Genomic DNA, 18,754 nt, shown 5'->3' with positions numbered 1-18,754 from the left:
CTCTCTCTCTCTCTCTCGCCCTCTCCGTCTCTCTCTCCCTCTCTCTCTCTCTTTTTCCCGCTGTTGCGGACACTGATCCATATCGCTCGACGACACTCGCTCTCACTTCCACACCTTTTTCGTGTGTTTTTTTTCTCCCCCACCGTCGCGATGGCTCTCGGCGCGGATGAGCAGGTGGCGGATGAAGGCGCTCGACTCGTTTGATTTTTATTCTTTCTTTTTGTTTATTTCATTCATTCATTCGTTTATTTATTTATTAAAGTCTCGTGCACGTGGACGCGCGCGCTCCGATTCGTTGTCATTAGAAGTTGCTGTGCCGTCCCCGACGATGAAACTGTAAAATAACACAGAGAAGATTTAAAATTTAAAAAAAACAGGCCTTTTTACGCACGAACTGGATATGGAGTCAGTGAAGGCGAGAGCGACGGCGGGGGTGAAGGAATTCGCGGGGAAAACCCTGGGTCATGTGTACAGGTGAGGACACTCATCATCCATTTTTTATTTAATTGTTTTTTGGGGGTTTTTTGCATTCTGAATGGCGCGTGCGTGAAAGTACCTGACGTGTTGTTGTTGTTTTTGTGTTGTTGTGTATGTGATGTGCGGGATGTGCAGCGAGACACCGCACATCTGTTTTTTTACAACTTGCACGGATGTGTAGTCACGCCTCTGGACGTGTGTGTGTGGGGGGGGTTATGTAATCGTGTGTGTGTGTGTGTGTGTGCGTGTGTGTGTGTGTGTGTGTGCCTGTGTGTGTGTGTGTGTGTGTGTGTGTGTGTGTGTGTGTGTGTGTGTGTGTGTGTGTGTGTGTGTGTGTGTGTGTGTGTGTGTGTGTGTGGTTTTAGTGGACTAGATGCCGCTTGTCTATCCTGGTGCTGCGTGTGGGGCCTGAACCAGAATATCATTAAAGCCGCGTGCATGAAATATTTAAACAATAATTGATTATATTCTCTTTAAAGGCCGCATATATATATTTATATATATATGTATACATATATATATATATATATATCATCATTGTCATTTGTTCGATTTTTCCTCGTTTTCTTGTCCATCTGCAAACAACGCGATCTCGTCCTTGGATTCATTAAATGAGCATTCGCTGTATCTGCAGGAGATGTAATATATATATAAAAAAAAAAAAGAATACGAGTTGAGGATTGGGCGACATTTTCTTATTTTATATATATATATATATATATGTATATATATATTTAATAATAGAATGCAGTCATTCTGCTTCTCCCGAGACAAAAACCTTTAAAAGAAAAAAAAAAAGGCCTTTGGATTTCACTCCAACTCCTACATCCATGTATTATTCCACTGCCTCTCTGCCTCATTTTCATTCTCCAGTTTGTCTTTGGATAGCAGACAATATTTCGATTTGTCTTTCTGTCTTTTGTATACCATATTTGCATCCTGTGTGTGGAAAACAACGTGTGTGTGTGTGTGAGTGTGTGGAGAGGGGGGGGGGGTGGTTCAATGTGACTCTCCTGAGGAGGAGGAGGAGGAGGAGAGGTGGACTTTGAGGAATGCCCATAGTCGTGATGTGTCTGGAGGCTGGAGCCTCTGCTCGGCCCCCTGAATGCTAATTAGTGTGGAAAAAGTGAGCTGCGCTGCTGCTGCTGCTGCAATGCGGTACAAGTCAGGGACAACAGACAAGATCTGCAGGCGATGACTGTTTGTCTGTTTGTTTGTTTGCTTGTTTGTTTGTTTGTTTACTCATCCTTGTATTATTAAAAATGTGGATTTACGCGCGGGTTTTTGCTCTGGTTTCATCTTAAGTCACAGATGGTTTTTCTTTGAAGGCCTCACACACACACACAGAGAGAGAGACACACACTGATTGATAATATTGCCTCTTGCACATGTCTTGTCTGGAATAAAATATTAATAAACCACAAGACATCACAACAGCTCCATTTCCAAATGATTAGTTGGAGATAAAGGAGGGAAAAAAAGGCCTCCACTGCTTTGAGGGGGAACAAAAAAAAATGCATTCTTTATGCGGGAACGTGCCGGTGTTTGACTGCTTGTCCTCACCTGGCTGCGTGTTGCAGGGCGATGGAGAGGAAGCAGAAAAGCGGCGATGTGATCGAGATGACGGAGGACGGGCGGCCCCGCGAGGCCGCGGAGAAGAAAGCCCCGCTGTGCGACTGCACGTGCTTCGGTGCGCCGCGCCGCTACATCATCGCCATGATGAGCGGCTTGGGCTTCTGCATCTCCTTCGGTATCCGGTGTAACCTGGGCGTGGCCATAGTCAGCATGGTTAACAACCACACCGTCCATGAGAACGGCAAGATCATCATCAAAGAGGTGTGGCATATAGCGACGGGCGCGCGCCCTCGTATGAAATCACGCACGCGAGGACTTCTCAAAATAAAAAAAAAATAAAAAAAGAGAAAAGAAAATAATAAGAATAAGAAATCATCTGATAAAAAAAGGCCTGCTGTCATATTAGGCCATGGAATGATCCCACAAATGTCAAAATGAAATGAACCATTTAAAATAAACATTCATCATCATTTAGATTTTTATAATAATTATAAGCTTTTTAGAATAAATACAAACAATTTTCAAACCTTTTAACACTTGCCAATGCATTCATGCGCCATGTAGACTTGATAAAGAGAAACGAAATATATTGCGATTATTTTAATGATATTGAAATCGTGATTTGATTAATTATTGATGTGACCCATCTTAACTGTTTTGTTTTTTTAATTAAAAACACGAATCTAAATCGTCAACATTTGACAGTTTCTGATGCATTTTCTTATGAGAGGAGCAACGATATGACAAATAGTCGATTAATCTTTCGATGTGGATGCTCTACACGGTCTTATTGCGATGTAATTTAATCAGCCCCGTAACTCAGCTGTATTATATCATGTGCTTATTAAACATATGTTACAGCACGTGCATCACAAGAATAGAAATCACCCAGAAACCCTAAAACATGGTTGAATTCGCTGTGCAAAGGCCACAGGAGTTTAAACGAGTAACAGACACGTGTATCTTTAAAACTACGTCTCAATATGAACTCATAATATAAAGAATATTCATATTATATTATTGATACATACGTTAAATAAAAAAAAAAAATTATGTGCACGCATTTATGGCTAATATGCCAAATAAACACCTATGTCCAGCATGTTGATCTTCTTTAGTGTTATTTTGTAATGTTCAGATACACGTTTTCATTCTAACTCAGTCTAATTAAAATCTGATCGAATTTAAACAGGATTACCTTCACATTACGCTCCCTTTAGAGAGTGTGTTTATTTCTCAAATGACAAATAATCATATCATATAAAAAATCAATCAATCAATAAATAAATAAATAAATAAATACAGTTTTCCCTCCATTGTTTCCATAATCAGAAAGCCAAGTTCAACTGGGATCCGGAGACAGTGGGGATGATTCATGGATCTTTTTTCTGGGGCTACATCGTGACGCAAATCCCGGGAGGATATATATCCTCCAGGCTGGCAGCGAACAGGTAACAACAACACACAACAGCGCCATGGTTTTATGAGTGTACAGAGATGACTGCATCGTGTCTTTGTTCCTTTGTTATTCGAAATCAACACTTAGCAGAAAACGGATTGTCGGTCGATCAGTGTGAGGAAAAAGAGGAGGAATTAAACGGAAAAAGGGACACATTTAAATGTTGTTTTTGTTTCAAGAACAAGAAAATCACGAGTGTTTTACGAGTGAACGTGAAGAAGCTAAAAGGAACTCGACCAGCATTCATTCGATTATTCCCACCTGTGTCAAAATGGCTGATGTGCAAAAGGCCTTCAAACACACACACAGCTCTAAACCAGTCCTCTGTTTTATAATTGTGATTCAGTGGCGTGCACAGACATTTGAGGGAGGAGGAGGGGGCCCTCAAGGACAAAAAAGGGACACCCTCATGATTATTAATAGCCCAAAAAAACTTAATCCTGTATACGTGCTTATACATATTCATCTGAATTACTGAACACTCATGCAGATGATTGGTATAGGCACATAATTCATGTTTTTAAAAACAATATTACACACTTTACACTGAGAACGTATGTAATGTTTCATGTGAAAAACATAAAATAACATTAGAAAAATAATTGCCTTGGGTTTTTCCAAACAAAATCTTTACATAATAGAAAGAAAAAAAAAACATTTCTGGCATCATTTTTGTCCGAGTGAAGAGCTAAATGGGTGGTGGTGGTGGTGCACTATTCTGTTCCAGACAGTCAGCTGCTGTGAAGATGCAGAGCTGCGGGGAGGGCGCGGGCCTGCAGGCTGCCTGGCTGCGGGCCTCCCCGCAGCTCTGCGGTGTCAGGGCTTCCTGCCACCTGTTAATGAGCTCCCTGGAGAGGGAGAGAGAGAGAGGGAGAGACGGGGGCTAAAAGCTGTCGCTCTGTCACGGCCACGGAGACCCATGCATGCAGAGATCTGCTGCATCCAGTGTCGCCAAATGCGTTTTTATCCACGCGAGCGTTGCCAACGCAGAAAGTCATCGCCGCTGCAGTTGCATAACAAACAGCGCGGCTGCAGCATTAACACAGCTGACGTTTAAGAGATACGGTGTGTACAATAACATGGTCCATTTCATCGTTAATGACACCGGCACTGTGGAATAACTGTTTTTTTATCATGCTTTTCTATCTATCTATCTATCTATCTATCTATCTATCTATCTATCTATCTATCTATCTATCTACTTTTTTATTTGTAAGCCTATTGTCATTTGATGTTCCTAATCCTCTCGTGTCCCCTGCTTCTCGCCCTCTTGATTGACACGAGGATGCTATCGAATACGTTGGTCTCGTGCCCCAACATCGGTCTCAAACCGGATTAGGGCTTGCCCCCCCTTATGCCCCCCCCCCCCCCACCCCCGCCCCCGCCCCCAAACCCCAAAGCAGAAAAGAGAGACATGACACAAATGAGGAAGCATCACCGCGCGTGTTTTCCTCCCTGCACGCGCTCAGCTGCTCCCTCACAGTGACAGACAAAAAAAAAAAACACTAAATCATTTTATATATATTTAATATTTTTTCGCCATAAACAAAATCAAATAGAAATTAAAAAAAAAAAGAAACATATTTCTTGAAAGATTAACCCACGTGAAAACGGTTGCTAGGCAACGCACAGCACCATTACGGGGCGTTGCTGTATTAAAAAAAAAATGTGTTGATGTGACCTCAGAAGGGTACCCGGCACACAGGCTGCACAAGTGCACGCTTCTTCTTTTTCAATGCGACATATTTTGTTCATTTGTTTCACTTTTTTTTTTGCAAAACGCAGAAAATGACAAAGATGAAGCCTTTAAATGGCCTTTCATTAAAAAAAGTACATTTTATGTTAATTCAATTCTTGTAAAACCAATAGTCTGTGCATTATGCTTTGATAATTATGCTTTCCTTCGACCACTAAATATTTTTGGTATAAAGTGCCAATATTTGTCTTATTTCCTTATATTATATATAATATTTCATTCGACATGTTAATGAAATGCTACATGTGATCATTTCCAGGGTGTTTGGTGCAGCCATTATCCTCACCTCCATTCTCAACATGTTCATTCCCTCGGCCGCTCGAGTGCATTATGGATGTGTCATCTTTGTCAGGATATTACAAGGCCTGGTGGAGGTAAGAGACCGTTAAAGGTGTTGTATTCCTGAATCTTTCCTTTGTTGCGACAAAGTGCTGGACACACTGTATTCTCACAGCTCGCCATTAACAGAACAAAAACAGGTGCCGTGTGTCTGAGCCACGTCTGTGCTATTATGTCCATGAATGGCTGCACGGGGGATTAGCGGTGATACTCGGTGAAGAGGCTTCCTTACAAATAGTACTCAACATGAAAGCATGGGAAGGGAAGTCTGTAACATGAGATTTACAGCCAGAGGAAATATAAGATGCATAGTATTGATTCAGGCCACTATGTGTTTGTAGGATTGTCCTGCTCTTTGTTTTTCTTTTTACTGTCACTTTGTATCCTGGAAACAACAATACATATATTTATATCATATATATTGAATGATCACTGAAGTTATAACTTATATTCACAGAAATATGATCTATTTGTATTAAGATGTACAAAAAACTGAGGTAAAATATTAACATTTTAGTAGAGATGTTGATTTTAGTAAGATAAAAATGACAAAAATCGATGTCAGCGACCTCTTCAGAAAGTCCATGCTGATTTCACATCAGTGCAGTTTGTTCAAATTAGTGCCTGATGAAGAGTTAATGGCTGCAGAGAACAGCTCATGTTAATCAGGGTGAAAAATGTTAATTTCCCTTGTATTTCGAAATCCAATATTTACTGGGACAAGATGGGCGCAAATTATTTTTATTTCCCTATAAATTGATCACACAGCTGTATTTAACTACCCCAAAGTCAGTTGTCCATGCTCGTTCATTACACACATTTACAGATCTTACTCAGCTCTTTAGAGTGAAACACTTAGACATCCACTCTATTGTTTTTTTTTTCGCGTTTCCTCACCATGAATAAAGCCTGACTGTGGCTCTGTGGTCTCTTTAGGGAGTGACTTATCCGGCCTGCCATGGCATCTGGAGTAAGTGGGCACCTCCACTGGAGAGGAGTCGTCTGGCCACCATATCATTCTGTGGTAAATACTCAGCGAGTCTCCGTTTCCTCTCCCTTAATACATTTGTTTATGGTATTTTAAATGTTAATATACTGATATTTTTGTCAGGGTCGTACGCCGGAGCTGTGATAGCGATGCCTCTTGCTGGGATCCTAGTTCAGTACACCGGCTGGTCCTCAGTCTTCTATGTATATGGTAAGATTTATTGATGGGGTTTTACGTGTTATATCCACTCACTGGCCACTTTATTAGGTACAAATTACATCTAATAGTACAGAGCTTTATTGCCCCACAAAGGGACGTTGAACACTACAACAATCCATCCAACCATCCATTATCTACTGCTTTATCCTTAGCTGACATTGGGCAATTGGCGGGGTACACCCTGGACAGTTCGCCAGTCCATCACAGGGCCACACAACCATTAACTCACACTCTCACACCTACGGTCAATTTAGAGTGACCAATTCACCTAATCCCCATATTGCATGTTTTTGGACTGTGGGAGGAAGCCGGAGAACCCGGAGAAAAACCCACGCACACACGGGGAGAACATACAAACTCCTTGCAGACACATCACAACCAAATTTGACTTAAAACAATCCTAATCCAGATTAAAAAGAACTGTCCATAAAGTGAGACAAGAACAGTGCAATCAAGAATTGTGCAGACAGAGATATGTATCTGTTAGTCCTGCCTATAATTTTGCCAGCTCCCTTGACACTTTTGGACAGATGATGACATACCTAACTTGTGGCACAACGCATTGTCATACATTCTCGGGCAGAAAACTGCTGCTCACTGAATATTTTCTCTTTCTCGGACCATTCGTTGGCTGGAAACTCTAGCGATGATTGTGTGTGAAAATCCCATAAGATCAACAATTTCTGAAATAATCAGACAGGTCTTAAGCCGATATAATACTCAGTATCAGTAAGATAATGGTCAAAATCATTGGATCGGATATCGGACAGATAAATCAGATACAAATCCAAAAAAAGAAAAGTAAATAAAAATCAGTAGCAGCATTTTTAGCAGAGTCATGTTGTAGGCTGTTTATTTCTTCTATAGGGGAAAATAATATCTGGGTTTCTGACTTTTAAATAGCTTGAAATGGCACAAATGTGTTGTTAACAGCTTTATAGTTTAAAAGGTCTAAAATGACTATTGGACTGATGGTTTGTGATATTGGTATTGAACCTGAAAAAGTGATATCGTGCCATCCTGACTGGATACTTATGTTAACTGGTAGTCGATTGACCCAGAGTCCTCAGAGTGCATGTATATACCATACAGTTCACATAGTGAACTGGCTTATGTTACCCCCTCAACTCCAGACTCTTTTTGTGCGTACACTGATCGCTACCAGAACAGGGGTTGTCCCTGTCTATCTCTATTTATCTTGAAGAAGCTCTTGAAGACCAGGATCTTCCAAGAGCATCTTCTGTCCTAGCACTTTCCTAACCACCCCTCCCCTGCACAATCTCGTTTTACACTTGTATCCACTACTGCACTCTCACCCTCTTTTGGAAGTCACTTTGGATAAAAGCGTCTACTAAATGCTTGAATGTAATTGTAACTCTTCTCCTTCACTTTGAATGGAGAAGTGTTGCATGTACAGTAGTTAGCCATGACAAACATTGCTCTGCTAACCTGACCTCCTATAGCCGTCTGTCTCACCAAGGGTCAGCTTCAAAACACCGGCAACTGTGAGAGTCTCCTATAAAACAGTGATCTAAAGCCCAATTTATACTCCTGGGTAAAGTGCTCTGCGTAGGTTACGAGGCAGAGTCTGTCGTAGAGTCTCTGCGTCGTCTCCGACTGCACAAAATATTTTTTAAGTGTCCGTCACTCCGTCAAGGGACAACCTAGACGGCAAAGGCTGCGATTGGTCCTCAGGACAGGCCGAGCGAAGCTGCTCTGTGCCGGCTCTCTGTGCCGGCTGCACCGAGCGTCCACAGAGGCGGAGCTGATCACCACCGACAACGTCGCTGCCAAACTAGAAATACGTATTATCTCAATACACAAACTACATGTTTAGACTCTAAATGGCCAATTTCTCGCCTCAATTTATCTTAAGACTGCGTTCCGTGACACAGAACAGTGAGAAACGGCCACTGTTTCAACAACAAAAGTCTTTCTCTCACTTTCTCTCTCGGACGCCATTGATCACTGTAGCCAAAAGCACAACAACCTTTGCGCAGCGACCCCTACTGATCGGGCGGGAAATTGCAGCGCGTATCCGTCCACGACCCAGAAGTATGAAGGCTTGAGGGGTCTCCGTGGTGACGCAGTCGGATAACACATTTACACAGTCGGAGAAGTATGTGGCCTTAAGGGTCTTGAATCCCCAGTGTCAGCAAATGTATTTTCGCTGAAGTGTTTTTAAACCCGAGAATTGAACAGCGAGAAAGCCCAGTGAAAGTCAAACAGATCTATCCCGACAGACTGTGTATTGATCTCCTCCAATGTTTTGGCATATCTGTAAATAACCATCAATCTTTCTGCCCGCACTGAAGTGAGTACAGTTAAGCTTTCGTGTCTGCCTCTAATTCCCAGAGAGCTGCAGTGCTCCATTTGCTGCTAATAAGTTGGACTTCCTCATGTCTAAGAATCTGAAGTTCTCTCTTGTAATCGTGTCTCTGCAGGGTGCTTTGGCATATTCTGGTACATGTTCTGGATCCTTGTGTCTTACGAGAGCCCCGCTGAACACCCAACAATCACTGATGAGGAGCGCTGCTACATTGAGGAGAGCATCGGAGAGAGCGCCCAGCTAATGGCTGCTGCTGAGGTGAGGGCAAATCCACAGTACAACTTATACTCACAATAATACAAGTTATCACCCTCTTGGATAACATCCACTCACGTTTGATGATCAATTTCAGAAATTCAAAACCCCCTGGAGGAAGTTCTTCACCTCTATGCCTGTCTATGCAATCATCGTGGCCAACTTCTGCAGGAGCTGGACCTTTTACCTGCTTCTCATCAGTCAACCTGCATATTTTGAGGAAGTGTTTGGCTTTGAGATCAGTAAGGTGAGCAATAGAGAGTGTGGATTGTGTGTTCCATCAGTGGTGGATTCAGCCGCACTGGTGTTTTAGAGCTGATGTGTCACACTTCAAAATCAATGTCAGTGCAAACCTTTGGCCTGAGGTTCTAAACCATCAGCCGATACATTACATAACAACATGAAATCACTTCACACAAGGACATGGACTTGTTTTTCACGTAAAAAGGTTTACAAGAGCAGTAATGTGAGGAAAATAACCCAAGGTACTTGTAATATTTCTGTTTAATAATGTGCACATAGTCCTAAAACAATCTCACAAGAGAACAAAACATGTCTTCTGTATTGTTACTATGCAGGGCATCACATTTTATGGATGTCTGTGATGACACACAAGAGTGTTAACCCTGAGACCACAGAGCATTTAAGCTGATTTTTACCATTGCTACTGTATGATAATACAAACTTTACATTAATAATGTAAATAGAGTGTCTTATATCCTTTTTTCCCGTACAACCTATAGGCAATGTGATGAAAAATATATAGATGTTTCACTTTCACCAACTATATAAAGACTCCTGAGCAAAAAGTACAAAAAATGTTTTAAATCGGATTTAATTTGTGAAATTTGTCAAAGTTTCGAAGTTCACTTGGCTCATTTTAAAAAGAACGGTCTATTTTGCACAATTATTGCTAGTCCTGTTTTTTTTTTGTTTTTTTTAACTATGCAATATAAAATCATAACTTTGACTCAGTAACACATTAAAAGACACACAAAAATAATGTGACCTATAAACACACCCACCAGGATGTCCATATAAGGAGTTGTGTATTATTCCTAAGGCAATTTACAATAATCAAGGGTTACATAATCAAGTGTCAGAACATGGATTAGAATTATAGCTTTTTTTGAGAATAAGTTAATGTTTTGCAGTGTGCAAATGTGAAAATTACACGTGACAGCGTCTTTTTTGGTGGATATCCAGAAGCTGAATTGTCAGCACTTGATAATAAAGGAAAATAAATATCAGTTTCCTGAAAACACTGTACCTTAATTATCTTTATGTGGTCATAGGTTGGCCTTTTGTCTGCCCTCCCCCACCTGGTGATGACCATCATCGTGCCCATTGGTGGCCAGCTGGCTGACCACCTGCGCAGCAACAACATCCTGACAACCACTACTGTCAGGAAAATCATGAACTGTGGAGGTGAGAAGTCTGCACTGAGAATGAAATATTACTTTCCACACCTCTGTGTGTTCTACTGCAGGGTGTTAGATCTATACCTGCTGCCTATTGTTTCTCTGCCAGGAGGCAGCGAGAGATGTCTGTTTCACATTCATAGATCTCTACAAAAACACAGAGTGTGCATTGATTTCATATGTGCCACTTATGTAATTGAGTTCAGACCATGCGTGATGGTTAATTCAATTGGCAGTGTGATGACCAATAACCTATGGGCTTTGTGTGTGTGTGTGTGTGTGTGTGTGTGTGTGTGTGTGTGTGTGTGTGTGTGTGTGTGTGTGTGTGTGTGTGTGTGTGTGTGTGTGTGTGTGTGTGTGTGTGTGTGTGTGTGTGTGTGTGTGTGTGTGTGTGTGTGTGTGTGTGCGTTTGCCCTGCTGTCTCTGTGGCAGGATTTGGCATGGAGGCGACACTGCTGCTGGTGGTAGGATACTCCCACAGTAAAGGAGTGGCCATATCTTTCCTGGTGTTAGCAGTGGGCTTCAGTGGCTTTGCTATATCTGGTAAGTGCAATTACACCACACACATGTCAACACACAGTATTTATTGAGAGTTTGAGTAAAGTATGTCTGTGAGTGGGTGTTATAACTTAGCGTGAGCCTGCTTATTAACCTTCTCAAGCAGTCTTTTATCATGACAGAAAATGGCTTCAGGTATTTGGCTCCATATTCACTAAAATATCTCGCAATCTCTTGAGCTCTCTTGCTGTTTTGGGGAATTTGCGGTTGAAATCACTTCCTTTAGAGCAGAGGTCTCAAACTTGCCTTCAGCGAAAAAAGGACGTTTGAAGCGGCATCACCATATAGGATTCAGCGTAGACTACGATGAGAATGAGGAAATGAATGTCAACAAACAAACCACGGTTTGCAAGCATCTGTTATGCAGCGCAGTGAAGTTGGATATTGGACAGACACTCACTCTACAGCGCCACCCAGAGCAAGCGTCATCACCCGTCTCTTTCACTTGGAGCAGCATGGTGTATTTGTAGTGGTAGTTTCTGTGAGTGGGTTAAAATTGTGTTTATTTTTGTTGGATAGCACTAAACTTAGTCTTAATTTGTGTGGTTTCATGTTTGCTGTTTCATTTGATCTGAACTACACTCTGCACTACTGTTTAAATACAGTTTGTGGTTTGATTATATCTGTGCTTTTAATTATTTTTACAATTTAATATTGCCTTTGCTAGTCTGCGCAGTTTTATATTAAGATATCGAAAACCGCACCGATACCGTGGCACAAAAAAAGTGAAACATACCAAACCGTGGAGAAACTGTATCCTTACCCCGTTGCATCCCTAATGCAGAGTAGCTCCTTTTATTACTCATATTGCACAAAGTGTAGTGCTCAGCAGTCTGGCAGTGTCTGCATATACAGTTGTGCTCATAAGTTTACATACCCTGGCAGAATTTTCTGATTTCTTGGCCATTTTTCAGAGAATATGAATGATCACACAAAAACCTTTCTTTCATTCATGGTTAGTGGTTGGCTGAAGCCATTTATTGTCAAACGACTGCGTTTACTCTTTTAAAATCATAATGGCAACACAAACTACCAAAATGACCCTGATCAAAAGTTTACATACCACTGTTCTTAATAGCATGTATTGCCCCCTTTAACATCAATGACAGCTTGAAGTATTTTGTGGTAGTTGTGGATGAGGATCTTTATCTTCTCAGATGGTAAATCTGACCATTCTTTCTGGCAAAAAGCCTCATATTCCTGTAAATTATTGGACTGTCTTGCATGAACTGCATGTTTGAGGTCTCTCCAGAGTGGCTCAATGATATCGAGGTCAGGAGACTGAGATGGTCACTCCAGAACCTTCACTTTATTTTGCTGTAGTCAATGACAGGTCGACTTGGCCTTGTGTTTTGGATCATTGTCATGTTGGAATGTCCAAGTACGTCCCATGCGCAGCTTCCGGGCTGATGAGTGCAAATGTTCCTCCAGTATTTTTTGATGTTACTGCATTCATCTTGCCATCAATTCTGACCAAATGTCCTGTGCCTTTGTAGCTCAGTGATCCACCACCATGTTTCACAGGAGGAATGGTGCACCGTTCATCATAGGCCTTGTTGACTCCTCTCCAAATGTAGTGTTTATGGTTGTGGTCAAAACTTACATTTTGGTCTCATCACTCCAAATGATTTTGTGCCAAAAGGTTTGAGGCTTGTCTGTGTGCTGTTTGGCGTATTGTAAGCAGGATATTTTGTGGCATTTGCATAGTAATGGCTTTCTTCTGGCAACTGGACCATGCAGCCCATCTTTGTGCCTCCTTATTGTGCATCTTGAAACAGCGACACCACATTTTTTCAGAGAGTCCTGTATTTCACCTGAAGTTATTTATGGGTTTTTCTTTGCATTCCGGACAATTTTCCTGGCAGTTGTAGCTGAAATTTTAGTTGGTCTACCTGACCGTGGTTTGGTTTCAACAGAACCCCGCATTTTCCACTTCTTAATTAGAGTTTAAACACTGCTGATTGGCATTCTCAATTCCTTTGATATTTTATTATATCACTTTTCTGTTTTATAGAGTTCAACTACATTTTCCTGCAGATCCTTTAACAATTCCCTTGCTTTCCCCATGACTTTGAATCCAAAAAACATCAGTGCAGCACTGGATGAAAGATGCAAGATGCTTTTATACACACCCACTAATGTAATAATAATAATAATAATAATAGCCATAACTAATAATGTCCATTCAAACCCGTTTGTGTCAAATTGTGTGCATGTTATCAGGTCAAATCACCAGGGTATGTAAACTTTTGATCAGGAATAGTTTGTGCTGTAATTATGATTTAAAAAGAGTAATTTCATTTGACAATAAATCGCTTCAGCCAACCACTAACCATGAGTGAAAGAAAAGTTTTTGTGTTATCATTCATATTCTCTGAAAAATGGCCAAGAAATATGGGAAATTCTGCCAGAGTATGTAAACTTATGAGCACAACTGTATATATTTAAACTGAAATGCTTCCACGGTGCCACATTTACAAGGTATAAACGTTGAAATAGGTAAATTACTTTTCACAACAGTAGGTGTTGATTGAACCGTTCTGATTCTGTGTAACATATACCTTCATTTTACTAAAAAAGGTGAACACTGACGTACAACATTGTGTTTTGGAGGAGGATATTGCTCATTTTCTTAATTGCTGAGATGAAAAGATCAGTAGCACTAGGTATAGACCGCTGACCATTAGCTGATCAAAGAAAGGATCAAAGAAAGGATTAGGGGTTTAAAAATGGCACAAACATCACATCATGTTATATGTTTGTTAAAACCGGAGCTGCAACAATTCATTGATTATTCATCGATCAATCAGAGTGAGTGAGGGCTTTGTTCAGCTTTAAAAATGTGAATATTCGCTGGTTTTGTTGCTCTGGATTACAAAGAAATATTTGACTTTTGGGGATTCTGTCATTTTGATGTTTCGGAGTCACCAGTTAATATTCATTTACCAGTTCCTGACATGTTATCATAATAATAACAGATAACAGTCCTAGTTTAATCCAAATTTAATTTATTAGGTCTTTTCGGGATGTCTTTTGTTACCTTTGGACAGAATCAGGTCTGTAGTCTCCTTATATTAGGCTACACTATTTCATTGCTCTATAGCCTTTTACTGTATTTGCTATACAGCCATTATAGTATTGTTAATCTTCTAATCTAAACCAACAGTCATATTTACAAATATGTAAAATAAGTGCTTTTTGTTAGAGGTCAATAGCAGCCCAACCAGCAGCGACAACTTCTTTACATGTTTAGATCATTTCACAAAAGAGTGAATCAGTTTTCTATATCATATAAAGTATTTGTGTATACAAACAGAAGTTGTGTGGGTTTCTTATTTAGTAACTTTCACTCTATTGTTATGTTGTATTGGGTTTTATACAAACTGAGGTCATAGGCCAGGGTTGACGAGGGTTGTTGGTGTGTTTTCTTGGTTCACATAGACTTTGTTACGAGTGGACTCATCGTTATTTGATACATCGAATATTTATGCTGTTGCATAGGACTGTCAAATTCAGTAATTCTGCAGTATATTATGTAAAGGATATGAAGACAGAGTATAATCACAACGAATCCTTTCCGACTTTCCTTCATTCAACAGCAGCGTTATGTGTTGCCGTTTGACTGCAGAGGTCTGCGTCTGTGAGGGAAATTTCCCTTCCTGTTGTTCTTGAGCTTTCTCCTGGAGAAAGTGTTTAATAATTCAGTACTCGCCGTCCCGCGGGACTCACCAGTCAGCCAGCAGCTCGGCGAGGACACTTACTCATTCAGCCAGTCAGAGTGGGGGGAGGAGGAGGATGAGAGGAGAGTTGCAGCCTATTTTTCTGCAACAGCATGGTCACATTTCTGATGCTTATATGGACAACTGGGTCGTGAATGTGTTTTTTTTTACCCTCTTCATGACTGATTATTTATCCAATGTTTTTAATTGGCTTTTCTCCCCTCGCCTCTGTTAGGTTTTAATGTCAATCACCTGGATATAGCGCCACGTTACGCCAGCATCCTAATGGGGATTTCTAATGGTGTGGGTACGCTGTCTGGCATGGTGTGTCCTCTAATCGTTGGTGCTATGACAAAAAACAAGGTAAAAGCTTTTCTTCTCCCCTTCCAGCTCTAAATAATACAGTCATAAAGATCATTTCATGAGTCTAAGGATATTTTAAGTCTCGATGATTGACTCAAAGCTGCTTTACACGACAGTTTTGCCATTCACACATTCATACAGCACATATATGCAGTGCATTTCCATTATATATTTTATTCACACATTGCCAGCACACTGCTTTGCCCAACGATAATGACATTGGCATGTGAGCTGGGAATTGAATCCACAGCCTTCTGGTTGAAAGGCGACTCACTCGACCACTGAGCCGCCTTCACGCCGCTTCGGTGTCCAAATGCTACTAAAAATAATAGATTTTAGATGTTAAAGCGGACCTCGAGTGGTCCTGTTGCACATATATGTTAGTTATGGAGGTCTACTTACATACATTAACTTGTTTTTATGGTCAAAAACCTCCTAGTTGCTGTAAACAAGCTAATAGAAATCTTCTTTTCTGGTGTTTACAGCCAGAGTCTTGTGATTGGCCAGTATATTCAGTACACCCACTCTCAGTAGCGCAGCTAATCATTAACAAAACATTGTTTTAACACCATTCCCTCGGTAATCTGTGAGGACAAACATGACGTAACGTACATTTTTCTCTTTCCCTTCAGACACGAGAAGAATGGCAGTACGTGTTCCTGATTGCCTCCATGGTGCATTACGGGGGCGTGATCTTCTATGGGTTATTTGCGTCGGGAGAGAAACAACCGTGGGCCGACCCGGAGCTGACCAGCGAGGAGAAGTGTGGCTTCATCGACGAGGACGAGCTGGCGGAGGAGACGGGCGACATAACTCAGAATTACGCCGCGTTCGGAGGCCCGGCGAAGACGTACGGCGCGACCACTCAGGTGAACGGAGGCTGGGCGGCCGGCTGGGAGAAGACGGAAGAGTACATCCAAGAAGAAGCACAGGGAGGAGGAGGAGGAGGAGGAGGGGGGTATGGATACAGGCAGGAGGAGGGATATTCTTAGACCAAACGCACATTCACTGACATATGAGTAGACCTATTTTCCTGAGTGTGTATCCGTTTAGTCATAAAAAATGTCAACAATTGAGAAAACACTACAATCCATTATTGTGAGCTCATGTTTGCACAAATTATTACAGCAACAAAAAAACTAATCAAAGAATTACATAGAAAATATAATATTTCATTAATAGAGTTGTAACATATCAAATTGGCAGTCTTTAAATGTATTATTATGCATATTCATAATAATAATAATAATAATACTAATAATAAATATATTTATTCGGAGTGCAACAATGTGAACATTTCCATCCTCTTAGTGGAGACTTCCCAATCACACTGTTGGGTTACATAGAAGGTGTACCCTGTAGTTATCAGTGAGCCTACCTACTACAGTACAACGTCGTACAAACCAGCCATTACAGTGTATAAATATGTCACTGCACAGCATTGTAAACAGAAAGTAGACACTGTTGATGTAGATTGTACCTTTTCCTAAATGCACACAGAGTAGTGTGACCTTTAAATGCACAAAATGGTGGACTTTTTCCTTTTTCTTTTGTCGCTCGGTCGCTGGTTTGTTTTCTGATCCACGGCTTCCGTGTCCTGAACAAGTGAGTGAGCGGCAGTGAAGATTTGACAAGGGGCTTATTGACTTTTGACAGCCGTTTGTTTTTCGTTACACTGGCATTAAAAAAAAGGTTTTTGTTTTGCTACGTGTGATCCATTTCATAACAGTTTGTCTCGTCTCAGCAGCGTATATCGTGCACAAGTACAGCCATAGTCCAGAAAACAGATGTTTTAAATGAAAAGAACCTTTTATATAAACCATATATTACAGAGATAACTAGTGGAGTTAAAATTAGAACTGAATTTAAATAGAATCATTAAACCAAGAGCTTATAAAGAGTTGGTGCAATGCAAAGACTCTGGGGAAAGTACAGATGAACCAAAATCAGTATGAGAATCTTAATCTGTTAGAGCAGCAAATCGAAACAATATAGAAAGTGTGAAATAGATATTTACATTAAATAAATTAGTTATATTTAATATTAAAGTCCCTACATATGTCTAAACAAAGAAAGAAATATTTAAAAAAAAATGCTCAATCTGCCTCATAAGACTTAAAAAATAAAGTGAACATAAGTATTTGAATGTTTACATATCTGTACTTTGCATTTAAAGCTCCAGTGTGTAACTTCTGTTGCAGTCAGAGCTTTCGGAAAGAACCACTTTAGGGTCCACATTCCACATTTGTTTGGTATCGCACTACCTCACTCATCATTTCAGAGAACCCGGGTTTCAACTCCTTGACCTAAAGTTCTCTTCTCACCATTCCTTTCATCCTTTCACCTCAAACTGTGGATGAAATCCTTAGCCTTAAATTTGCTGCTGTGTCCGTTTTTACCAGCGTAGCTGTGATGCTTTCACGCTTTCCCCTCCCTGCAGAACTCTGTGCGTCTCCACAGACACGAAAAAACGAAACACTGCTACGCTGAGAAACATGTGGAGCTTCAGAGGCTTAATCGACTACGTGAGAAGTTAAAACTTGCACACTGGGGCTTTAATGCGATAGGAGATTCAATCAGGAAGAATGTGCAATTTGGACAAACTGCCATTTGTTCATTTCCATTACAGAATGAGGTGATATGAAGTAGTATAAACTAAGATAGGATGACCTTTTTCTTACATTTGGAGCCTGGTAAAGAAAAAGTGTTTTAGGCTCCAGACACGTGAAGAACATGTGAACGCACATTCTCCCAAATCTGCTCCGTCCTCACTCTGCACTTACTCTGTTTCATTTGTCACTCGTCTGTGGAGACACTCAAGACAGCACTTCACAATATAGATGTGTGTGGATGTACGTGTATTTATGCATGGAACAATGTACAATCTGTTGAATGTCCTTTTTCTTTCCCAAATTCTCTGTCTCGCGTCTCAGAAACTGTTACTGATGCTTCAATTTCTTTGCACAATTAACCAAAAGTGAAGAGCAGAGCTGGGTTTTAGCTGGAAGTCTAATATATTTATTTTGTGGTGGCAAGTACAAGAACGTATGAAGTCCCTTTGCGTGCAGGTGGCACCAAACATTACTCAGTGTACAAAGCAATAAATCCATAGTAACAGTTCTGGTCCAACGTCACAAACGGTCATTCTGTAACTGTTTGTTTTTTTGTTGTTTTTTTTAATGCACTTTTTTGTTTGACAGTCGTGTTTTTTTGTGATAACAAATGTAGAAAATGAATACTTGTAAAGAAAAAAAAATAGTAATATATCTGTATGTATGAAAAATATAGTAATAGAG

At 40.6% G+C, this 18,754-nt stretch overlaps 1 protein-coding gene across 1 annotated transcript; it reads left to right on the top strand.

Moving 5' to 3' along the window:
• Positions 1-400: 400 nt before the first annotated feature.
• slc17a6b (solute carrier family 17 member 6b) lies at positions 401-16,450 on the top strand (the record flags this gene model as incomplete). The annotated part of the gene is made up of 12 exons (XM_083891563.1): positions 401-474; positions 2,058-2,313; positions 3,385-3,503; positions 5,527-5,641; positions 6,543-6,630; positions 6,718-6,804; positions 9,258-9,400; positions 9,495-9,644; positions 10,693-10,825; positions 11,251-11,361; positions 15,331-15,458; positions 16,091-16,450. 12 exons carry the CDS (start codon positions 401-403, stop codon positions 16,448-16,450), a joined length of 1,764 nt encoding a protein of 587 aa, XP_083747689.1.
• Between the last annotated feature and the right edge of the window lie 2,304 nt (positions 16,451-18,754).

The sequence above is a fragment of the Microchirus variegatus genome (assembly GCF_963457635.1).
Source record: "Microchirus variegatus genome assembly, chromosome: 6".
Lineage (NCBI taxonomy): Eukaryota > Metazoa > Chordata > Actinopteri > Pleuronectiformes > Soleidae > Microchirus > Microchirus variegatus.
Note: the sequence above shows the minus strand (reverse complement) of the source record. Positions and strands in the feature narration are given on the sequence as shown.